The sequence below is a fragment of the Triturus cristatus genome, chromosome 3_1, assembly GCF_964204655.1.
Source record: "Triturus cristatus chromosome 3_1, aTriCri1.1, whole genome shotgun sequence".
In the NCBI taxonomy this organism is placed as follows: Eukaryota; Metazoa; Chordata; class Amphibia; order Caudata; family Salamandridae; genus Triturus; species Triturus cristatus.
In genome coordinates, this window is record NC_140583.1 from 20,429,757 (window position 1) to 20,450,181 (window position 20,425).

General features: G+C 50.8%; 1 protein-coding gene across 4 annotated transcripts in view; it reads right to left on the reverse strand.

Moving 5' to 3' along the window:
• The window catches only part of CSTPP1 (centriolar satellite-associated tubulin polyglutamylase complex regulator 1), a 572,416-nt gene that overhangs the window by 339,438 nt on the left and 212,553 nt on the right, over positions 1 to 20,425 (reverse strand). For all 4 annotated transcript variants that reach the window (XM_085646635.1, XM_085646636.1, XM_085646637.1 and 1 more), the window contains one exon: positions 12,330 to 12,460. In XM_085646635.1, the coding sequence (XP_085502761.1) occupies positions 12,330 to 12,460 (131 nt within the window). The remainder of the gene's footprint in view (positions 1 to 12,329; positions 12,461 to 20,425) is intronic.

Sequence of the window (20,425 nt, forward strand, 5' to 3'; positions counted from 1 at the left end):
GTCAGCCCAATCCTGAGACTGAATTTTCTGGGTGTCCCGGAACAGCACCCGGTACTGTTCCGTGGTTAAGCCGAACCCATCAATCAGTGTGTTCTTCAGGACTTGGTAGTTGTTAGCATCCTCAGCTCTTGTAGTGAGGAGCTTGTCCCTTCCTTTACCTTCAAAGGAAAGCCACAGTATAGCTGCCCACTGACTTGGGGGGACGCACTGGACAGTGCAGGCCCTCTCCAAGGCAGTTATCCACTTGTGGATGTCGTCCCCTTGTTTAAAGGGGGGCACTATTTTACTCAGGTGTCTAGTGTCTATACCCCTGTCTTTCTCTCTATTGAGAATGCTGCCACCAGCGGGATCTAACCCACTTAATTTCTGCTCTCGGGCCAAGGCAAGTCTTTCTTTGGCGAGGGCAAGTTCTTCCCGCTCGATCCTCAGATTGACCTCCCGCATCTTTGCTTTATGCTCCCTCCTCTGAGGGGAAGTCATTCCTCTCTGAGAAGATGCCTGAGAGACATGTGTATGAACCGATCTGCCAGAGCCTCTGGAGAGAGACCTAGCTCGTCCGTTCCCAAGGTTAAGCCTGCTTGAGCGTGGGCCCGGGGCTCCCCCAGCTCCATTCTCATGCCTGCTTAAGTTGGTCCTCGTAAGCCTGCCGACTACCACTGGACCTTTGTCTGCCTCGTCTCCCGACAACTCGTCCTCGTCCTCTGTGTGGAGGTTGAGGTCTGGGTCACCGAGGGTTCCCTCTAAGGGCGGCATGTTCCCATCTGCACTGGGGGGACCTGTGTTAGAGGACCTCCTAGCATCGTACGCCTCTAAGAGACCTATCAGAATTGCGATGGTAGGGTTAGAACCCTGGTTTAGCTTCCTGGAGGCACACAGTTGTCGCATCTCCTTGAAGCTAAGAGTTGCATATCGTGACACGACCTGTGGAGGGTCACTGACCACTAAGGGAGTCTGCGAAGACTCTCCGTGGATCGACATGCTTTTCTAGTGAGGTGTAAGTGTTGCACCTACCTACACTATGGGTTTACCTACTGATCCCTTGCTAAGAGTTGTAGTCAGGGTGTGCTAAGCCCTGTTACACTACAACAGCCGGTTCAGTAGAACTCGGAGTATTCTAAGTTAAGTTATATGTACCTGGGTACTTATGTGATCTTTCACTGCGATATTCTTAGGATACGTGTGTGGTAAAACAACAGCAAGCTCAAATCCCAACGCTGCTCACCAATGTGAGAAGTTGGCCTGATATGTAGTGCTCACTATTCTAGTGATCACTGTGTATCATTCCAAACGACCCTTATTGATGATTGGTTGTAAGTCAACCTTATAGACCAGCTATCCTAGTAGCGTGGATACGAGCAGTCTTTAGGCTAAACTCTAGAGGGCGTGTTAAGCCAGCTGTTTACCATCACATATACCCCTTGAACACCAAGTGAAAGGACACCACACAAGTTGTTATGAAAATAAAAGGATATTTATTTATAACAAGACTACCCTGGCTCTTTATGAGTCAGGGAGCTAAGCACACTACAAAACTCTTAGGAAAATACTTCAGTTGCACAATTTACACAAATGCCCGAGGGGCACGAGAAACCATCTACACTAACAGTGAAATGCGAATGGTTAGAGTCTGGAGGTACTGATTCCGGAGTGATCCGATCAGTGGGACTAAACGAAAAAAAGGAACTGGACACTTGTAGAGCGAACCTGCGATGGAGCACCGAGATGCTCGAGTTACCTAGCCCGGAGGCTGCGGCTGCGTGAAGTTCGGCAAGATGTCGGGAGTCCTCGTGTAGTCTCAGGAGCCTGAAAGAAGAAGTTGCTGGCAGGCGACCAGTGACGATGTTCAGAGCGATCCAAGCCTGGATCGGTGATGAAGGAAACCTGAAAGCAGAGGGGACTCAGTTCTCAACCGCTAGCCAGCGATCGTGTGGGTACCAGGAGGGTACCGGCTGAAGTCACCTCGACCAGGTGAGTGGGTGACGTCGGACTCGGCTGTTCCTCGGACCAGGAGGCGCGGCGGCGACCAGGATGGAGGGCGAGCTGTCCCACGAAGGTGTCTGCGGTCGATGGTGCTGGGCCCAGGAAGGGGGCAGCGGATCTTGGCAGAGGCAACCCAAGCGGGGGAGTCAAGATGGCGTCGGGAGTGGACCAGGTGGGTCCGTGGTACTCCTCTGTTGAAGGGGAGCAAGAGCCAGTCTGGAGCAACCAGACTAGTGATGAAACAATCGTGGTGCGTCGTGAAGAGGGCCACAAGCCGGTCGGCAAGTGGTCGAACAACGCGGTGAACAACAAGGAGCGGAAGGGCCCCCACGCAGATCTCGGGGATGCTGGTGAGGCAGACTTCGATGCTGGAGCTGCTCAGGGTTAGGGCTTCTCAAACCCTAGGTGCACTCACTCGAGGGTCCCTCGGTGGGCGTGCTAGATAAGCGTCGTGCAGGTTCTGAAGATGGCCGGTCCCGCAGGTCTCGTCACACCTACGTCTCTCAGCTGGGCTGATGAGGTAGGTATAAGGTCAGAGATGGCAGGGACTCGGGTCTCGTCGAGCTGGGCAGTCTTGATCCGTAGGAGAGACTTACAGCAAACCGCAAGCGCTTAGGTGGTGCCTGCTGGTGCAGGGTGGCTACTCCTTAGCCACAAGGGAGAGTCTTCAGAAATAGTCAAGAGTTCCTTTCGTGGAAAGTGGTTCGTGATTCGGAGTTATCCGATTATCTGATTATCCAATTTGGGAAAGGGACTCGCTCCTACCTTTATTCTAAGAAAAGGGGCTGGCCCGTGACTAGGTTCTACCTATGGGTGGAGCCAGGAGGGGGGTGGTTACACCCCTAACCTTTGTCCGGCTTCGCGCCAGCTCAGGGGCTGGTGTGCCCCCGAAACTGGTTTGAGCCGGGCTATGCACAGTGAGCACCGGGGTGCCACTTGCAGTCACCTTCCTTTCAGCCCTGCCTACCTGGGATACACAAACCCTGTCTGGGACGGTGCTAACACCGCCCTCGACAGGAAACCCTTTGTCCAAGCTCCCCTTGCTGGAAGGTCCCCCAGCAGCAGGAGTTCAGACTTGTGTCTGGTGGCAGCATCCATTTTGTGATGCTGAGGCTTGAGTCAACTTTAACCGGGGTTCAAGGTTACGTCCATGTCGTGTCCCTCTAAAAGGGGGGAATGCTAACCCCGTCACCAGAACTGGCGAGGGGTTCGGATTCCCATTCGTATGACACCTTACTCGACATGTATAGGTGATGTGAGGCCAAAGTTAGCAAATGCATTAAAAGTAGTTGGCCCGCGTCACCATGGAACGGCTATTTAGGACTTGGTTCCGCAAGCCGCCGACGGGCTCAGCTCGCGCCAGAGCACCATCCCACATGACTCCCCGCACCACGTGGCCCCAGCTGTCGTGCAGCCAGTTGTGTCAGATTTGGGCGGCCATTCCAGGGGTGGCATAATACATGCTTCAGCCCCTGGTAGGCCCTGGGTACACCGATGCCCTGGATACCTGTGGCATGCTGAGACAGGGACTGACAAGGCGGCCCAGTTCCAATTAGTGGATGCACCTAACGTACATGTGTGTTAATTTCGAGAGAGAACAGCTAGGCTGTGGGTCTGATTGGCAGGCCCACAGCCGGAGAAAGTCGTAAACCAATGAAGCAAAAGCAAAAAATCTGGGTGATCATAGGATTGCAGACCCTACTCTCCTACAGAGACCACCGTGCTGCTCTCTTGTTCCAAGGGCCCCGTCCATTCATCCATCCATCCATCCATCCATCCATCCATCCGTCCATCCGTCCACCTTGAAGCCACCAATGTCAGGGCCCAAACGTGCATAAGAAGGATCCCGCGCTTCTAAAGGTTATCTTTCTTGGAGCTTTCATTGCGCCTTTGCTGCCGTTGAATTACAGATGTAAAGTCCTTTTTGAAGGCAGATGTGTCCGCCGTAGGCGCAGGGGCCCCAGATGAAAGGACCGCCATGTCCCATTCAGTCTTAGGCTCCTCCTTTAGCCTCCAGCGGGCTAGGCCCGGATTAATGAGCCCCTCGTATGAAGTATTGATGTGGGTCCTGTGCCCATGGGCTATGCCACCCCACCCTCCCTGGCACTCACTGACGCTGCTGTCAGCAACAGATGGCGCCTGAGAAACATCACATATTTACTATTTGTTTTGCGGTTACACGCTGGGGCCTACAAGCCCCCCTTCAAGATCGTGGTATGATATCACTATACACGAGGGGGTCTGTGCTGGAGGTGTGTGGTCTTTTGCGGCATCACCCGAGGGGGTCTGTGCTGGAGGTGTGTGGTCTGAGGTGGCATCACCTGAGGGGATCTGTGCTGGAGGTGTGTGGTCTGAGATGGCTTCACACGAGGGGATCTGTGCTGGAGGTGTGTGGTCTGAGGTGGCATCACCTGAGGGGATCTGTGCAGGAGGTGTGTGGTCTGAGGTGGCATCACCCGAGGGGATCTGTGCTGGAGGTGTGTGGTCTAAATGGAATTCACACATGGGGATCTGTGCTGGGAGGTGTGTTGTCTGAATGGGCATCGAACAAGGAGGTCTGTGGTCTGAAGGGGCATCACATGAGGGGGTCTGTGCTGGAGGTGGGAGGTCTGAAGGGGTATCACATGAGGGGGTCTGTGCTGCTGGAGTTGTGTGGTCTGAAGGGGCATCACACAAGGGGTCTGTGCTTGAGTCTGTGGTCTGAAGGGGCATCACACAAGGGGGTCTGTGCTGGAGGTGGGAGGTCTGAAGGGGTACCACATGAGGGGGTCTGTGCTGCTGGAGTTGTGTGGTCTGAAGGGGCATCACACAAGGGGGTCTCTGATGGAGGTGTGTGGTCTGAAGGTGCATCACACAAGGGTGTATGTGCTGGAGGTGTGTGGTCCGAAGGGGCATCACACGAGGGTGTATGTGCTGCTGGAGTTGTGTGGTCTGAAGGGGCGTCACACAAGGGGTCTGTGCTTGAGTCTGTGGTCCGAAGGGGCATCACACGAGGGTGTATGTGCTGGAGGTGTGTGGTCTGAAGGGGCATCATACGAGGGGTCTGTACTGGTGATGTGTTGTCTGAAGGTGTATTGCACGAGGAGATCTGTGCTGGAGGAGTGTGGTCTGAAGGGGCATCACACGAGGGGGTCTGTGTGTAGTATAGCTTATAGGTCCATTGTCGACATTTGCTAAGTTAGCATGAGCTTCGCTGCCATGAGACTGCTTTTGCGCACGACTCTGCATGCATATATTTCACAAGCCTTTGTTTGTGCCCTTTTCACATGAGAACGGTCTACCTTGCACGTCCTCTGCTGTGCTCTGAGGTTTAGTCTGCACACAATGTACAAGGTCGAACAACAATGGCCCTTGTTATTTTGTTCGGGTCAGTCCCTCCCACCTAGACATAACATGCTACACACAGCTGCGCTATTGGAAATCGTGTGCATTAATATTGCAAACGAAACAGGTTTTCACACACTTGGAGAGACACCTTTCCGAAGAGAAGAGCTGTGCTTGTCCTCCGATGTGAACATTGCCTCGAGGCGTTGAGGTATGGGGGTCTGCTGACAAAGCCCAGAGGTCTTCTTTTTCATAATAAACTATCTCTTGCCACGGGGAGGGTGGTTAGGTGGTTTAGCCCTTTTCCACTGTTTTTTAGAACATGATATCCCCGTTTGTAATATATGGCAATGTAACAATGCTGACTGTATTGTGTTTATGCATTTTGCTGCTAGTATTGGCACGTGTACTGCACCATAGAATGCGTTAGTTGAAATAAACATTTTAAACTATACCGCGTCTCTGATTACTCACATTGTGGATAAGTATGAGTGAGTGAGCGAAAGAGTGTCTGGCTCCCGCGATTCCCAAGAAAGAGTGACGTGTTTTGGGTTGTCTAATCATTGGTAGCTTCGCTGTAGACAGAGAACGAATGAGGCACTATAGCTAGTCGGTCTGGGATTTTGGGTACTAATGTGGCAGGTTGGTACACCCCTATTCACTGAGGTCCTTGGTTCCTGTGCATAGTTCTGTATATGTGCAGAATCCCCACAACATGTGCTGGAGGTGTGTGGTCTGAAGGGGCATTACACAAGGGGGTCTCTGCTGGAGGTATGTGGTCCGAAGGGAATGCACACATGGGGATATGTGCTGGGGTGTGGTCTGAAGGAGCATCACCCGAGGGGGTCTGTGCTGGAGTTGTGTGGTCTGAGGTGGCATCACCTGAGGGGGTCTGTGCTGGAGGTGTGTGGTCCGAAGGGAATGCACACATGGGGATCTGTGCTGGGGGGAGTGGTCTGAAGGAGCATCACACGAGGGGGTCTGTGCTGGAGTTGTGTGGTCTGAGGTGGCATCACCTGAGGGGGTCTGTGCTGGAGGTGTGCGGTCTGAAGTGAATGCACACATGGGGATCTGTGCTGGGGGGCGTGTGGTCTGAAGGGGCATTGCACGAGGAGGTCTATGGTCTGAAGGTGCATCACACGAGGGGGTCTGTGCTGGAGTTGTGTGGTCTGAGGTAACATCACCCGAGGGGATCTGTGCTGGAGGTATGTGGTCTGAAGAGGCATCACACAAGGGCTCTGTGCTTGAGGTCTGTGGTCTGAAGGGGCATCACACGAGGGGTCTGTGCGGGTGGTGTGTGGTCCGAAGGGGCATCACAAGAGGCTGTCAGTGCTGGTGATGTGTTGTCTGAAGGTGTATTGCACAAGGACATCTGTGCTGGAGGTGTGTGGTCTAAAGGGGCATTGCACGGGGGTCTGTACTGGTGATGTGTTGTCTGAAGGTGTATTGCACGAGGAGATCTGTGCTGGAGGTGTGTGGTCTGAAGGGGCATCACACGAGGGGGTCTGTGTTGGAGGTGTGTGGTCTGAAGGGGCATCACACGAGGGGGTCTGTGCTAGAGGTGTGTAGTCTGTTCTCCGTGGCGGCTCCTCCGCTATGGCGGAGGAGCGTTGCCCCACTCCTTTTAAGCAGTGTAAATAAAGGAAACATAAAATGATGATAACTTTGAGTGTGGTCTGAAGGGGCATCACATAAGGCCGCTGGTCAGAGCAGTGCAGCAGTGAGTGCATTGACAGGCATTCAGGCATGGGTTTGGATAGTGCTGCAGGGGGGTAGAGAGTGCTGCAGAGGGGAGTGGAGAGTGCTGCAGATGAGTGTGGAGAGTGCTGCATGCACGGGTGTGGAGAGTGCTGCAGAGGGGGTGCAGAGTGCTGCATGCAGGGGTGTGGAGAGAGCTGCAGAGGGGTGTGGAGAGAGCTGCAGAGGGGGGTGGAGAGAGCTGCAGAGGGGGGTGGAGAGTGCTGCAGAGGTAGGTGGAGAGAGCTGCAGAGGGAGGTGGAGAGTGCTACAGAGGGGGTGGAGAGTGCTGCAGAGGGGGGTGGAGAGTGCTGCAGAGGGGGTGGAGAGTGCTGCAGAGGGGGGTGGAGAGTGCTGCAGAGGGAGGTCGAGAGTGCTGCAGAGGGGGTGCAGAGTGCTGCATGCAGGGGTGTGGAGAGAGCTGCAGAGGGGTGTGGAGAGAGCTGCAGAGGGAGGTCGAGAGTGCTGCAGAGGGAGGTGGAGAGAGCTGCAGAGGGAGGTGGAGAGAGCTGCAGAGGGAGGCGGAGAGAGCTGCAGAGGGAGGTGGAGAGTGCTGCAGAGGGAGGTGGAGAGTGCTGCAGAGGGGGTGCAGAGTGCTGCATGCAGGGGTGTGGAGAGAGCTGCAGAGGGAGGCGGAGAGAGAGCTGCAGAGGGAGGTGGAGAGAGCTGCAGAGGGGGGTGGAGAGTGCTGCAGAGGGAGGCGGAGAGAGAGCTGCAGAGGGAGGTGGAGAGAGCTGCAGAGGGAGGTGGAGAGAGCTGCAGAGGGAGGTGGAGAGAGCTGCAGAGGGAGGTGGAGAGTGCTGCAGAGGGAGGTGGAGAGAGCTGCAGAGGGAGGTGGAGAGAGCTGCAGAGGGAGGTGGAGAAAGATGCAGAGGGAGGTGGAGAGTGCTGCAGAGGGAGGCGGAGAGAGCTGCAGAGGGAGGTGGAGAGAGCTGCAGAGGGAGGTGGAGAGTGCTGCTGAGGGAGGTGGAGAGTGCTGCAGAGGGGGTGCAGAGTGCTGCATGCAGGGGTGTGGAGAGAGCTGCAGAGGGAGGCGGAGAGAGAGCTGCAGAGGGAGGTGGAGAGAGCTGCAGAGGGAGGTGGAGAGTGCTGCAGAGGGAGGCGGAGAGAGCTGCAGAGGGAGGTGGAGAGAGCTGCAGAGGGAGTTGGAGAGTGCTGCAGAGGGAGGTGGAGAGTGCTGCAGAGGGGGTGCAGAGTGCTGCAGAGGGAGGTGGAGAGGGCTGCAGAGGGAGGTGGAGAGAGCTGCAGAGGGAGGTGGAGAGAGCTGCAGAGGGAGGTGGAGAGAGCTGCAGAGGGAGGTGGAGAGAGCTGCAGAGGGAGGTGGAGAGTGCTGCAGAGGGAGGTGGAGAGTGCTGCAGAGGGAGGTGGAGAGAGCTGCAGAGGGAGGCGGAGAGAGCTGCAGAGGGAGGTGGAGAGAGCTGCAGAGGGAGGTGGAGAGAGCTGCAGAGGGAGGTGGAGAGAGCTGCAAAGGGAGGTGGAGAGAGCTGCAGAGGGAGGCGGAGAGAGAGCTGCAGAGGGAGGTGGAGAGAGCTGCAGAGGGGGGTGGAGAGTGCTGCAGAGGGAGGTGGAGCGAGCTGCAGAGGAAGGTGGAGAGTGCTGCAGGGCGAGGTGGAGAGAGCTGCAGAGGGAGGCGGAGAGAGAGCTGCAGAGGGGGGTGGAGAGAGCTGCAGAGGGAGGCGGAGAGAGAGCTGCAGAGGGAGGCGGAGAGAGCTGCAGAGGGAGGCGGAGAGAGCTGCAGAGGGAGGCGGAGAGTGCTGCAGAGGGAGGTGGAGAGTGCTGCAGGGCGAGGTGGAGAGAGCTGCAGAGGGAGGCGGAGAGAGAGCTGCAGAGGGGGGTGGAGAGAGCTGCAGAGGGAGGCGGAGAGAGAGCTGCAGAGGGAGGCGGAGAGAGAGCTGCAGAGGGGGGTGGAGAGAGCTGCAGAGGGAGGCGGAGAGAGAGCTGCAGAGGGAGGCGGAGAGAGCTGCAGAGGGAGGCGGAGAGAGCTGCAGAGGGAGGTGGAGAGTGCTGCAGAGGGAGGTGGAGAGTGCTGCAGAGGGAGGTGGAGAGAGCTGCAGAGGGAGGTGGAGAGAGCTGCAGAGGGAGGTGGAGAAAGATGCAGGCATGGTGTTGGGAGAGTGCTGCAGGGCGAGGTGGAGAGTGCTACAGAGGGGGTGGAGAGTGCTGCAGAGGGGGGTGGAGAGTGCTGCAGAGGGCGGTGGAGAGTGCTGCAGAGGGAGGTGGAGAGAGCTGCAGAGGAAGGTGGAGAGAGCTGCAGAGGGAGGTGGAGAGAGCTGCAGAGGGAGGTGGAGAAAGATGCAGGCATGGTGTTGGGAGAGTGCTGCAGGGCGAGGTGGAGAGTGCTACAGAGGGGGTGGAGAGTGCTACAGATGGGGTGGAGAGTGCTGCAGAGGGGGGTGGAGAGTGCTGCAGAGGGAGGTGGAGAGTGCTGCAGAGGGAGGTGGAGAGAGCTGCAGAGGGAGGTGGAGAGAGCTGCAGAGGAAGGTGGAGAGAGCTGCAGAGGGAGGTGGAGAGAGCTGCAGAGGGGGGTGGAGAGAGCTGCAGAGGAAGGTGGAGAGAGCTGCAGAGGGAGGTGGAGAGAGCTGCAGAGGGAGGTGGAGAGTGCTGCAGAGGGGGTGCAGAGTGCTGCAGAGGGGGGTGGAGAGAGCTGCAGAGGGAGGCGGAGAGAGCTGCAGAGGGAGGTGGAGAGAGCTGCAGAGGGAGGTGGAGAGTGCTGCAGAGGGGGTGCAGAGTGCTGCAGAGGGGGTGCAGAGAGCTGCAGAGGGGGGTGGAGAGAGCTGCAGAGGGAGGCGGAGAGAGCTGCAGAGGGAGGTGGAGAGAGCTGCAGAGGGAGGTGGAGAAAGATGCAGGCATGGTGTTGGGAGAGTGCTGCAGGGCGAGGTGGAGAGTGCTACAGAGGGGGTGGAGAGTGCTGCAGAGGGGGTGGAGAGTGCTGCAGAGGGGGGTGGAGAGTGCTGCAGAGGGAGGTGGAGAGTGCTGCAGAGGGAGGTGGAGAGAGCTGCAGAGGAAGGTGGAGAGAGCTGCAGAGGGAGGTGGAGAGAGCTGCAGAGGGAGGCGGAGAGTGCTGCAGAGGGGGTGCAGAGTGCTGCAGAGGGGGTGCAGAGAGCTGCAGAGGGGGGTGGAGAGAGCTGCAGAGGGAGGTGGAGAAAGATGCAGGCATGGTGTTGGGAGAGTGCTGCAGGGCGAGGTGGAGAGTGCTACAGAGGGGGTGGAGAGTGCTGCAGAGGGGGTGGAGAGTGCTGCAGAGGGGGGTGGAGAGAGCTGCAGAGGGAGGTGGAGAGGGCTGCAGAGGGAGGTGGAGAGAGCTGCAGAGGAAGGTGGAGAGAGCTGCAGAGGGAGGTGGAGAGAGCTGCAGAGGGGGGTGGAGCGAGCTGCAGAGGAAGGTGGAGAGAGCTGCAGAGGGAGGTGGAGAGAGCTGCAGAGGGGGTGGAGAGTGCTGCAGAGGGGGTGGAGAGTGCTGCAGAGGGGGGTGGAGAGTGCTGCAGAGGGAGGTTGAGAGTGCTGCAGAGGGGGTGCAGAGTGCTGCATGCAGGGGTGTGGAGAGAGCTGCAGAGGGAGGTGGAGAGTGCTGCAGAGGGAGGTCGAGAGTGCTGCAGAGGGAGGTGGAGAGGGCAGAGGGAGGTGGAGAGAGCTGCAGAGGGAGGTGGAGAAAGATGCAGGCATGGTGTTGGGAGAGTGCTGCAGGGCGAGGTGGAGAGTGCTACAGAGGGGGTGGAGAGTGCTGCAGAGGGGGGTGGAGAGTGCTGCAGAGGGGGTGGAGAGTGCTGCAGAGGGGGGTGGAGAGTGCTGCAGAGGGAGGTGGAGAGTGCTGCAGAGGGGGGTGGAGAGTGCTGCAGAGGGAGGTCGAGAGTGCTGCAGAGGGGGTGCAGAGTGCTGCATGCAGGGGTGTGGAGAGAGCTGCAGAGGGAGGTGGAGAGTGCTGCAGAGGGAGGTCGAGAGTGCTGCAGAGGGAGGTGGAGAGGGCTGCAGAGGGAGGTGGAGAGAGCTGCAGAGGGAGGTGGAGAAAGATGCAGGCATGGTGTTGGGAGAGTGCTGCAGGGCGAGGTGGAGAGTGCTACAGAGGGGGTGGAGAGTGCTGCAGAGGGGGGTGGAGAGTGCTGCAGATTAGTGTGCAGAGTGCTGCATGAAGTGATGTGGAGAGAGCTGCTGAGGGGTGTGGAGAGGGATGCAGGCAGGGCATGCATGGAGATGTATGCATGGTGTGGGGAGTCTGCTACAGACAGGACATGGAGAGAGATGCAGGCATGGTGTGGGGAGAGTGCTGCAGGCAGGGCACGGAGAGAGATGCAGGCATGATGTGGGGAGTCTGCTTCAGACAGGGCACGGAGAGAGATGCAGGCATGATATGGGGAGTACTCTAGCAGGAAGCGCTGTGGAAACTCAAGTGTAGCCGGCCGGGCCCTGCGGAGTGGTACAGCTGCCCCAGACCTGAGAGAGAGAGGAGTATTACCAGGTCAGAGGTGAGGTCATTCTTGACCTAAGGAGAAACGCACGCCTAGGGGAAACCCTGATCGATCCCAATTGATCCCACAGATAGTTGCACCACAAACAGGTCAGAGGAAATTGGCCCCAATGAAACACGTTTGGCTTCAGGCCCGCATTCCCCAAAATCCCACATAGCTAGATACAACATGTAGATAGAGACACTCAACCAATCAGGACACGACATACACAGCACACTTAGTGATCACACACTTCTCATACCGGACATCTGGACACATGCACACTTGCCGACACTTGCTCTCCCCAAGGTCGAGAGCCATCTGTGCCCGCATTTGTTGATTTGTGACTGAGATGCTTTTTTGGAATATAGAAAATTGCTTTATTGCATCTCATGAACTGTATATACCAGGGGACAAAACTTTCTACATGAGAGACTTTGAGCAGACACACTCTGATGAGGCTCGGTTAATTAAACAAACTTGTTCATGTTTTGCCAAACGCCTCTTGTCTTTTCATTTATTTAAGGTAAACTCATATCCGAACATCAGATCTATCAGGCCTTAGTGGCTGTGTCCCTTGTACAGATCTGCGGGACACCCGGCCTTAGTGGTTATTCAGTGGGTGTCCTCCCCAAACTGATAATTCAGACTCCAGACCTCAGTGCTGTATCCCTGATCCGATCTGGGGGACCCCATCCTCAGTGGTTATTCAGTGGCAGCACCCGCTGGACTGATCTATCAGGCTACAGACCTCAGGGGCTGTGTCCCCGGTACAGATCTGTGCGATGCCAGGCCTCAATACTTGGCGTCAAAGGCCTCAGCTGCATACAGTGAACGTAAGCCGCTTACCTCCATTCTTGCCGACGGGCCGGAAGCACTGCCAGAAGGCGCGCACAAAGGACGAGCGGTTGTGTGGCGTGGCCTGTACAAATCCATACTCTCGAAACAGGATGTGAGTGCCCAGCCGCACACTCCGAAAGCTGCGGACAAAATGGAAAGATGGGGTTAGAAAGAGTACAGAAGGAGCTCCCACTGTGGCAGCTAAAGTTATAAAGGGAAAAAAATCAGGGAGACTGTGTTTTCCCCGTTGACTTCTATTGAAGCAGAAACAATATCAGGAGTATTTTTGGGATTCAAAAATCAGGAGGCTGCTGCCTGAACCGGGTCTGTGGCATTTGTGGTGAAGAGGAGGCCATGAAACTAGTCTTCCAGCTGTGAGTGTGGAAGGGAGCAACGGGAGACCTGGAAACCCTGTCTTGGTCATGGTGTGTGAGTAGAAAGGGTACGTGTGCGTGGATGGCTGTGGGATGACTCTCTCAGTAGTGTCTGTACATAGTGTGGCTTATTTACAAGCCCTGTGTGCCGCAGGAACATCAATCTTTCTGACATTCCGGCAGCACAGAGTACAAAGCCGTATCTATGAGGCCACAAGAAGCCACCCTGCATGTATTTTCAGGGCCTCGGAGATATGGTGTAAGGCAACGCAGCGCACGTCGGTGCACTGCATCACATTCCGCAGTGGCGGCGTGCAGTGGGTGTTGTGGTGGGTGTTCCACACTCAACGTCCATGTATTTTGACACATTACCAGATTTACAGCAAAGCATAAATCTGGGAATGCATCAAAACCGTGAGCCTCCCCAGGGGTGGTGTACGAAGGAGAAAGAACTTAATTTCTCCTTGTTTTCCTCTTTCTATGTGGGCTGCATTCTGCAGCACAGAAAGACAAATGAAAACACATCCATTGACTGTTTTCGTGCAGGAAGGTGTTGCTTCCTGAACAAAAACAATAATTCCTACAATGCAGACACCCTTGCAAGGGTACCTGCATTGGCGCAAGGCAGCCATTTGTGCGCCAGCGCAGTGGAAGAGAACAGAAATGCACTGTATCTCAAACATACAGCGCATTCCTGCCCTTTTCTTTTGACACAGGGCAGTGCAGCAAAGTGACGTGCAGCGCTGCCGGGCGTCAATAGGTTGTAATTGAGGAGCTGTGTATGGAAGGTGTAGAGCAGACTTGAGCATGTCTGTAAATGCAAAGGACGTGTGGGAGAAGGGAACTCCGTGACCTGCGGAGCAATAAGTGTGCCCGAGTGTGGAAGGAGTGAGTGCCATGAAATGGGGTGCGACCCATACAAACTCTGTCTTTGGTCTGGTACTTGGATCTCTGCTGCATGGCGAGTCTCACTCTTGGAGTCTCACACACTGTATGCGCTGTTTAAACCGCATAATGAGCCGCAGCCTGGGGTGCTCGCCTTCTAACCGAAGGTCAACTGCCTCGGACAGCCAGGGTAGAGCATCTGGACAGGCTGCAGGAGACGTGAATGACGAGTGCAAGTGTGTTGAGTGTGTGTGGATTAGGGTGAGCATGATCATGTCTGTAGTGCTCCACAGCAAGATAACAGGGATCCATTCTGGATCCCCTGGTGCTTGTGGCCTGCAGGGAGGCATGTAGATCGCAGAGCATCCCGGAGGTCCTTTGAAGCGACAGGAAGGGGCGCGCGGTCCAGCAGAAGATGTCCTCATCTGTCGGAACAATCAAAACCAATATCTAAAATCCACCCGTTCTATCTCCATTACCAGCATGGCTTCCCTAGATCTCAACATCTAAACAGATCACAGAGGGCTGCGCACTACTACGCACTTTAAACCCACGGCTAAAAACAACCTGCTGCATTACAAAAGTTTCCACCGGCGCAGTGTATGGGAGGAGCTCCCGGACGGACAGTTTCTGAGACTGCGCCTAAACTGCAGCAACATCACAGATTATAAGGCACAGGCAGGGGCGTGGCTTACGCGCCGCACGGGATGGCTGCGTGATTGCAGAGCACCTCTTCGCCGACTACCGATTCCGGACGTTTCACGAGGGTAATACCCTGTTTCTTTGGCCCCTGAGACTGGATATCATTGCCTAATGTTGCGGTGAGCTTGCCGACCGCTTTCCTGCCTCTTTCCTTGATTCCTTAATAAATTGCACGGCGCGACTCGGCTGGTTGCATAACAGCCGCCATTTTGTTTTTCATTCTATCGCGCCCGCCGAGCCTTACAATGTCTCCTCACAACTTTACTAATGTCTCATGAGACTTTATGTTTTCCTCTTCCAATGTACATCGAAGAAGTTTCTTTTTATTCACCTGATTCCTGAAAGGATGCTGCTCTTATTTCTATCATTTGTTTGCAATCCCTGCGGATTAGCTCCTCACTGAGCAGCCACCATTTTGTGTCTCATTCAATGTTTCTTTTTCTTTGAAGTGAGCAGTTGCTAAAAAACCAACTTTTGCTATTGGCTTTGCGGCTTCTCAAATTGAAGCTATTTCGACTCCCATGGTTCTGGCTCTTATGATCATGGGGTTCCGTACTCTAAACACTCCATTTTAAACATTTTCAACTGCATTTTTAAGAGTTTGGTCTCTTTTTACGAAATTCCACCGTATTTTTATGGGGAGATTGTGGAACCTTAAACTTATTACATCCACTAAGCCTGTTAGGTGTTCGGACTCCGACTCTAAACTTAACGACGTGGAAGACTTACCTTTACAAAAACTTGATCCTTCTTCTGGCACTATTCCTAAAACGCACGTCTCAAGTAAGCTACCAACATCCTCTACTAAACGTCCAAATAAAGATCCTCCTTCTCCAGGGGCTTCTTCCTCTCCTGCTTCTATGGACATAATCTTTGAAGAAATATGTGCCCTTAAACCCTTCATGGAGGAGACTACCAAGACTCTACAATTCTTGCATGATAAATTGTCCTCTTTAGATTCGCGTGTACTTCTTGTGGAACAAACAACTGAATCTCTTCGAACCTCCTGCTCTCATATCTCTTCCTTAGAATCGGATGTATCCCTCCTTAAGAAACAGGCGGAGGATTTGGAAAATCGTAATCGCAGAAATACCCTTAGACTTTATGGTCTTCCGGAACACATTGAAGGATTTAATCCAACGGCCTTTTTTCAGTCTTTTTTGCCTAAAGTCTTAGATTTGCCTGCTACTTCTTCTCTCAACATCCAAAGAGCACACAGACTTGGTCTTAAAGTATCTGCAAAACCCCGTGGTTTTATTATGTTGTTTCTACAGTATACTGACCTTCTACAAGTCTTGTCAGCTGCCAAGTCAAAAAAACAAATCTTTTGGGAGGGTCACCGTTTATTTCTCTCCCAGGATGTTGCTTAAGTTACAGCAGATCGTCGGAAGAAGTTTCTTGATCTTCGTCCTCAGCTACGTACCATCGATGCCAGATTCAGACTTCTTCATCCTTGCCTCTTCAAGGTTACTTACAAAGACAAGACTACAACATTTGATGATCCAGGAGCTTTACAAGAATTCCTTCGTCATCATGGAGCCGACCTTATGAACACTTCCTGACCTTCTTAATTTTATTTAGTTGCCTCATGTTGTGTAGTTGTTTTCTTGTCTCGGTATTGCATTAATTGTTGTTTCATTCATGTTTCTGTATTATTTTAACATTGTGTTTTGTTCTATATATTCCTCTTGTATCCCTCTCCTCCAGAGTATTATGTCTCCCTTTATTAATTGTCTTTTCTTTTATATTCAGGTATCGTATCCCTTCAATTACATTCCCTGTTGACCCTTCTGTCATGTTGTTGTCTTGATTGTAGTCCTTCGGGTATTCAGTGGAGTTTCACTGCTGTCGTCGTCTCCTGGCGTCGTCATTCCCCTTCTCGTTTTGTATCTGTAGGTATGTTTTTCAGTCGTCTCCTGTATGGCTGTATTGTCTCCTGTTTCTCTATCTTCTCCTTTCTCCTTTTGTTCTTTTTCTTTTTGTTCACGTGTTCCCTTTCCTTCCTCCTTCTTACTTCACTTATCTATTTCTCTCTTTTTTCTTTCCCTGATCCCTTTTTCCTAATTTCAATCTTATTATTTACTACTGTCTCTTTGTTCTTTACCCTCTCCCTCTTTCTTTCTATTCACCTCCCCTGTCCCTTCTTCTTTCTCTTCTTCTTTCTCTTTCTTACCTCTTACATTTCCATTGTTCTTTTTTCTAAAATAGGTCCCTTTTCCTTCTCTTTCATCGTACATACTTCTAAATTCTCCTTCCTAATACAACTTCTGTTTTTCCTTCATTTTGTTTCCTTTTACATTTTTACAGTAAATTTAGTTTTGTTTCCTGTAAGCATACTGTTTGTTCATACTTTTCTCATTAAAGTACATTTCGGGTTACTACCTGGAATATTAAAGAATTGAATAATCCTATTAAATGGCAACAGGTGTTATCTCACCTGGCAATATTGAAAACTGACATTGCTTTACTTCCGGAATCTCACATTTCTGAAAACGAAGCTTCCAAGTTAAAAAGATGCTGGGTGGAGCATGTGTTTAATTCTCCTGCCCTAGGTAAGAAAAATTGTGTTTTGATTTTATGTCACAAGAAATTAAACGTTTCTGTTGTTCATCAAGAAGCTGATGTTGAGGGACATTGGGTTATTGTTAAGTTGCTTATAGATAAGATTCCTATAGTTATTTTTAATGTATATGGTCCCACTTCGATTGATAAACTCTTCTGGTCTTATTTATCTGATAAATTACTTACATTTGATGATGATTACATTTTATTTGGTGGTGATTGCAACCAAATTCTTGATCCCATCCTTGATAGGCACTCTAATGTAAAATTCACTCCTTCTAAAATGCAAGCTCAATTTGTCTCCGCAGTGCGCCGGAAAGCACTAGTTGATATTTGGAGACTTTGCCATCCTGAACTTAGAGAATATAGTTTCTACTCGGCTGCCCACCATTCTCAATCCCGTATTGACTACCTTTTCTTAAGTAAACCCCTGTCCCAACATGCCATTCACTTTGAAATCAGACCACGCCCCTGTTTTTGTTGACATTGATTTGGTCTCTTTTTTCCCTCACCCTGGTAGATGGCGTTTTAACAACTCCCTATTACTTGACCCTAATTTTTGTCAGAAATGTAATTCCTTTACCTTGGAATTTTTCACCATTAACAATACCCCAGACTCGCCTTTTGTGATGGTATGGGATTCCTTTAAAGCAGCTGCCAGAGGTTTTATTATGAATTTTGTATCACAGAAGAAGAAGTCTTTAGAAACTCAGTCCTTTCAGTTACTTAATAAAATTAAAAATCTGGAATACACATATTTTCATTCTAATAATGAGTCCGCTTTGAAAAATCTCATTGACGCCAAAATTACTTTTAATAAATTATCCACTGATGCGGCCTCCAACAACCTGCTAAAAAGTAATTCTCGCTATTATGGTGGTCAAAACAAGATGGGTAAACTATTGGCCAACTATTTAAAGGTACGAAAAGATAGAACTAAAATAGAATCTTTGCAAGGTCCTCCTGGCACCCCTATCTATAAAGATATCCTAAACGAATTTTGTTCCTTCTATAAAAATCTTTATACTCCTGAATCTTTACCAGATAACTCTCACCTTCTTTCCTATTTTCGATCAATTCCCTCTCCTTCATCCAATCACATTGATTTCGAACCTTTGGGAGCTGATATTTCGCTATCAGATATATCTCAGGCTGTTTCAGTACTACGTCGTGGGAAGGCGCCCGGACCCGACGGATTTACCATTGAATTCTACTCTCACTTTGCAAATATTCTTCTACCCAAGCTTTTACATCTATTCCAATCCTTTGGGGATGCTGGCGCCTCTAGTGGTATGTTTCAAGAAGCACTGATCTTCTTAATCCACAAAGATGATAAGGATCACTCTCTCTGCAAGAATAATCGGCCTATCTTGTTAGTTAACACAGATTATAAAATCTTTGCGAAGATTCTGGCACTCCGTATTGATCCCATTTTTCCTGATCTCATTGGTCCTGAACAAGCGGGTTTTGTTAAAGGACGACTATCATCTGACAATTCTCGAGTCTTTTTTAATATCCTAAGTAAGGCCTCTTCCCTGGATCATCCGATTGCAGCGATTGCCCTAGATGCTGCAAAAGCATTCAACAGGATAGGATGGGACTTTATGTTTCAAGCTCTGAAATGGGCTGGTTTTCCCTCTAAGCTAATAACTTTAATTTCTCTATTATACTCAGACCCCCGAGCTTCAATATTTGCTAACGGTATGGCTTCCGATTACTTCTCATTACGTAGGGGGTGAGACAAGGATGCCCTTTATCTCCATTATTATTTATCATAGCCCTAGAATCTTTCGAACTAAAATTAGACAGGATGACCATATTACTGGCTTCCAATTTGGCCCTCATCAAGTTAAGATGTCCGTTTATGCTGTTGATATTCTTTTATACTGCTCAAATCCTGAAACGTCTCTCTCTCCTTTTCTTCAGCAAGTATCTTCGTTTTCTAAACTCTCGGGTTATCGTCTAAACGCTGATAAATGTGAAATTTTGCCTTTAAAGTTTTCTTTGTCAAAAACATCTCTTTGATTCCTCTGGTTTTACCTGGCAGCCCATTAAAATAAAATATTTAGGATTATGGTTTGCACCTTTATTATCTAACACACTAAAATTAAATTTTGATTACATTATTAAAAAAGTAAGTGATACTATTAGTCGTTGGCATCCCCTTTTTTTATCCTGGTGGGGTCGGCTGGACTCTATTAAGATGATGCTCTCCCCTCTGGTGCTATATATTATCTCTATGATTCCTATTAATATCCTTCAATATTATTTCAAAAGAATTGATTCCACTTTGATAAAATTCTCATGGAAGGGTAAAACATCTCGTATTGCCTTATCTTCTCTCAAGAAGGATAGACCTAATGGAGGCCTTAAGTTCCCCGACTTTAAAACCTATCATTCGGCTTTCTCACTAAAACAAGCTGCCTAGTGGATCTCTACGGATCTTCCCTTACATCCACCTCTCTGGTCACAATTAGAAAAAGTTCTTATTGCTCCTTTTGACTTTCAAAAGATTTTAACTTTTACTGCCAATATTGCTTCTTTGCACTCCACAGTTATTTCTCATTCTCATAAACTCTTATCTCCCCTACTACTGTCGTCTTATCCTTCCATTAAATCCCTTCATAATCAGCCTATCTGGCATAATAAATCAGTACGGATTCGTGATCGTCCTATAAACTGGAAAACGTGGCATTCTAGGGGCTTTCGCTGGCTCTCTCAACTTATATCTGACGACAAACCCCTTACTTTTTCTGACCTCCAAGTAAAATTTTCTTTACTGCCATCCTCCAGATCACAATATAATCTTCTTCACCTCTCCCTCACGCAGTTTCTTCAGAGTCTACCAGCTTCTACTGATCTTCCTGTACCTTATGAATCCTTACTCTCAATTCTAGGAGAATCTCCTTCAGCATCCAATATTTACAAATCTTTACTATTCTGCTCAGAAAGACACAAATCAAAAACTGAGAGGACATGGGAAAAAGACTTTTCTCAAGACTGGCCAATTGCTACTTGGGATAAAATTTGGTCTAAACTCCATAAGACCTCTTGGGCTGCAAATAACACACAAACCCTTTTTTCCATCTAGCACAGAATATTACTCTCCCCAGTGTCCTTAGCTTCTTTTTCATTGGATTCATCCCCTACTTGCTGGTCCTGTCCCTGCCCTGCCGCAGATCTAAAACATATGTTATTTGAGTTCCCCCCAATCCGTCATTTCTGGCAATTAGTTTGGTCCCAAATTAAGACAATTTTAAAGGTCCAAATCCCTTTTTCTCTCACAAATATATTTTTAGGTACTCTATCTCCCCAACGGCCTCAAACACCGCTGAGTTTTAAACTTTTAGACTTATTATTAGCTATTGCATTTCATTTAATAACTTCAAATTGGAAACAAGCTGACACGGTCATCTTTAGGGCCTTGTGGAATGCTGTTTGTTTCCATAACCGACTAGATACTAATTATGTTTCTCCCATATCCTTAGCAATCAAAAGGGATCTCTTATGGCTCCCCTTCACAACTTATTTATCTCAATCTGCCTCTTCTTTTCTCGCCTCTAAAAATGTATCAGATGAAGT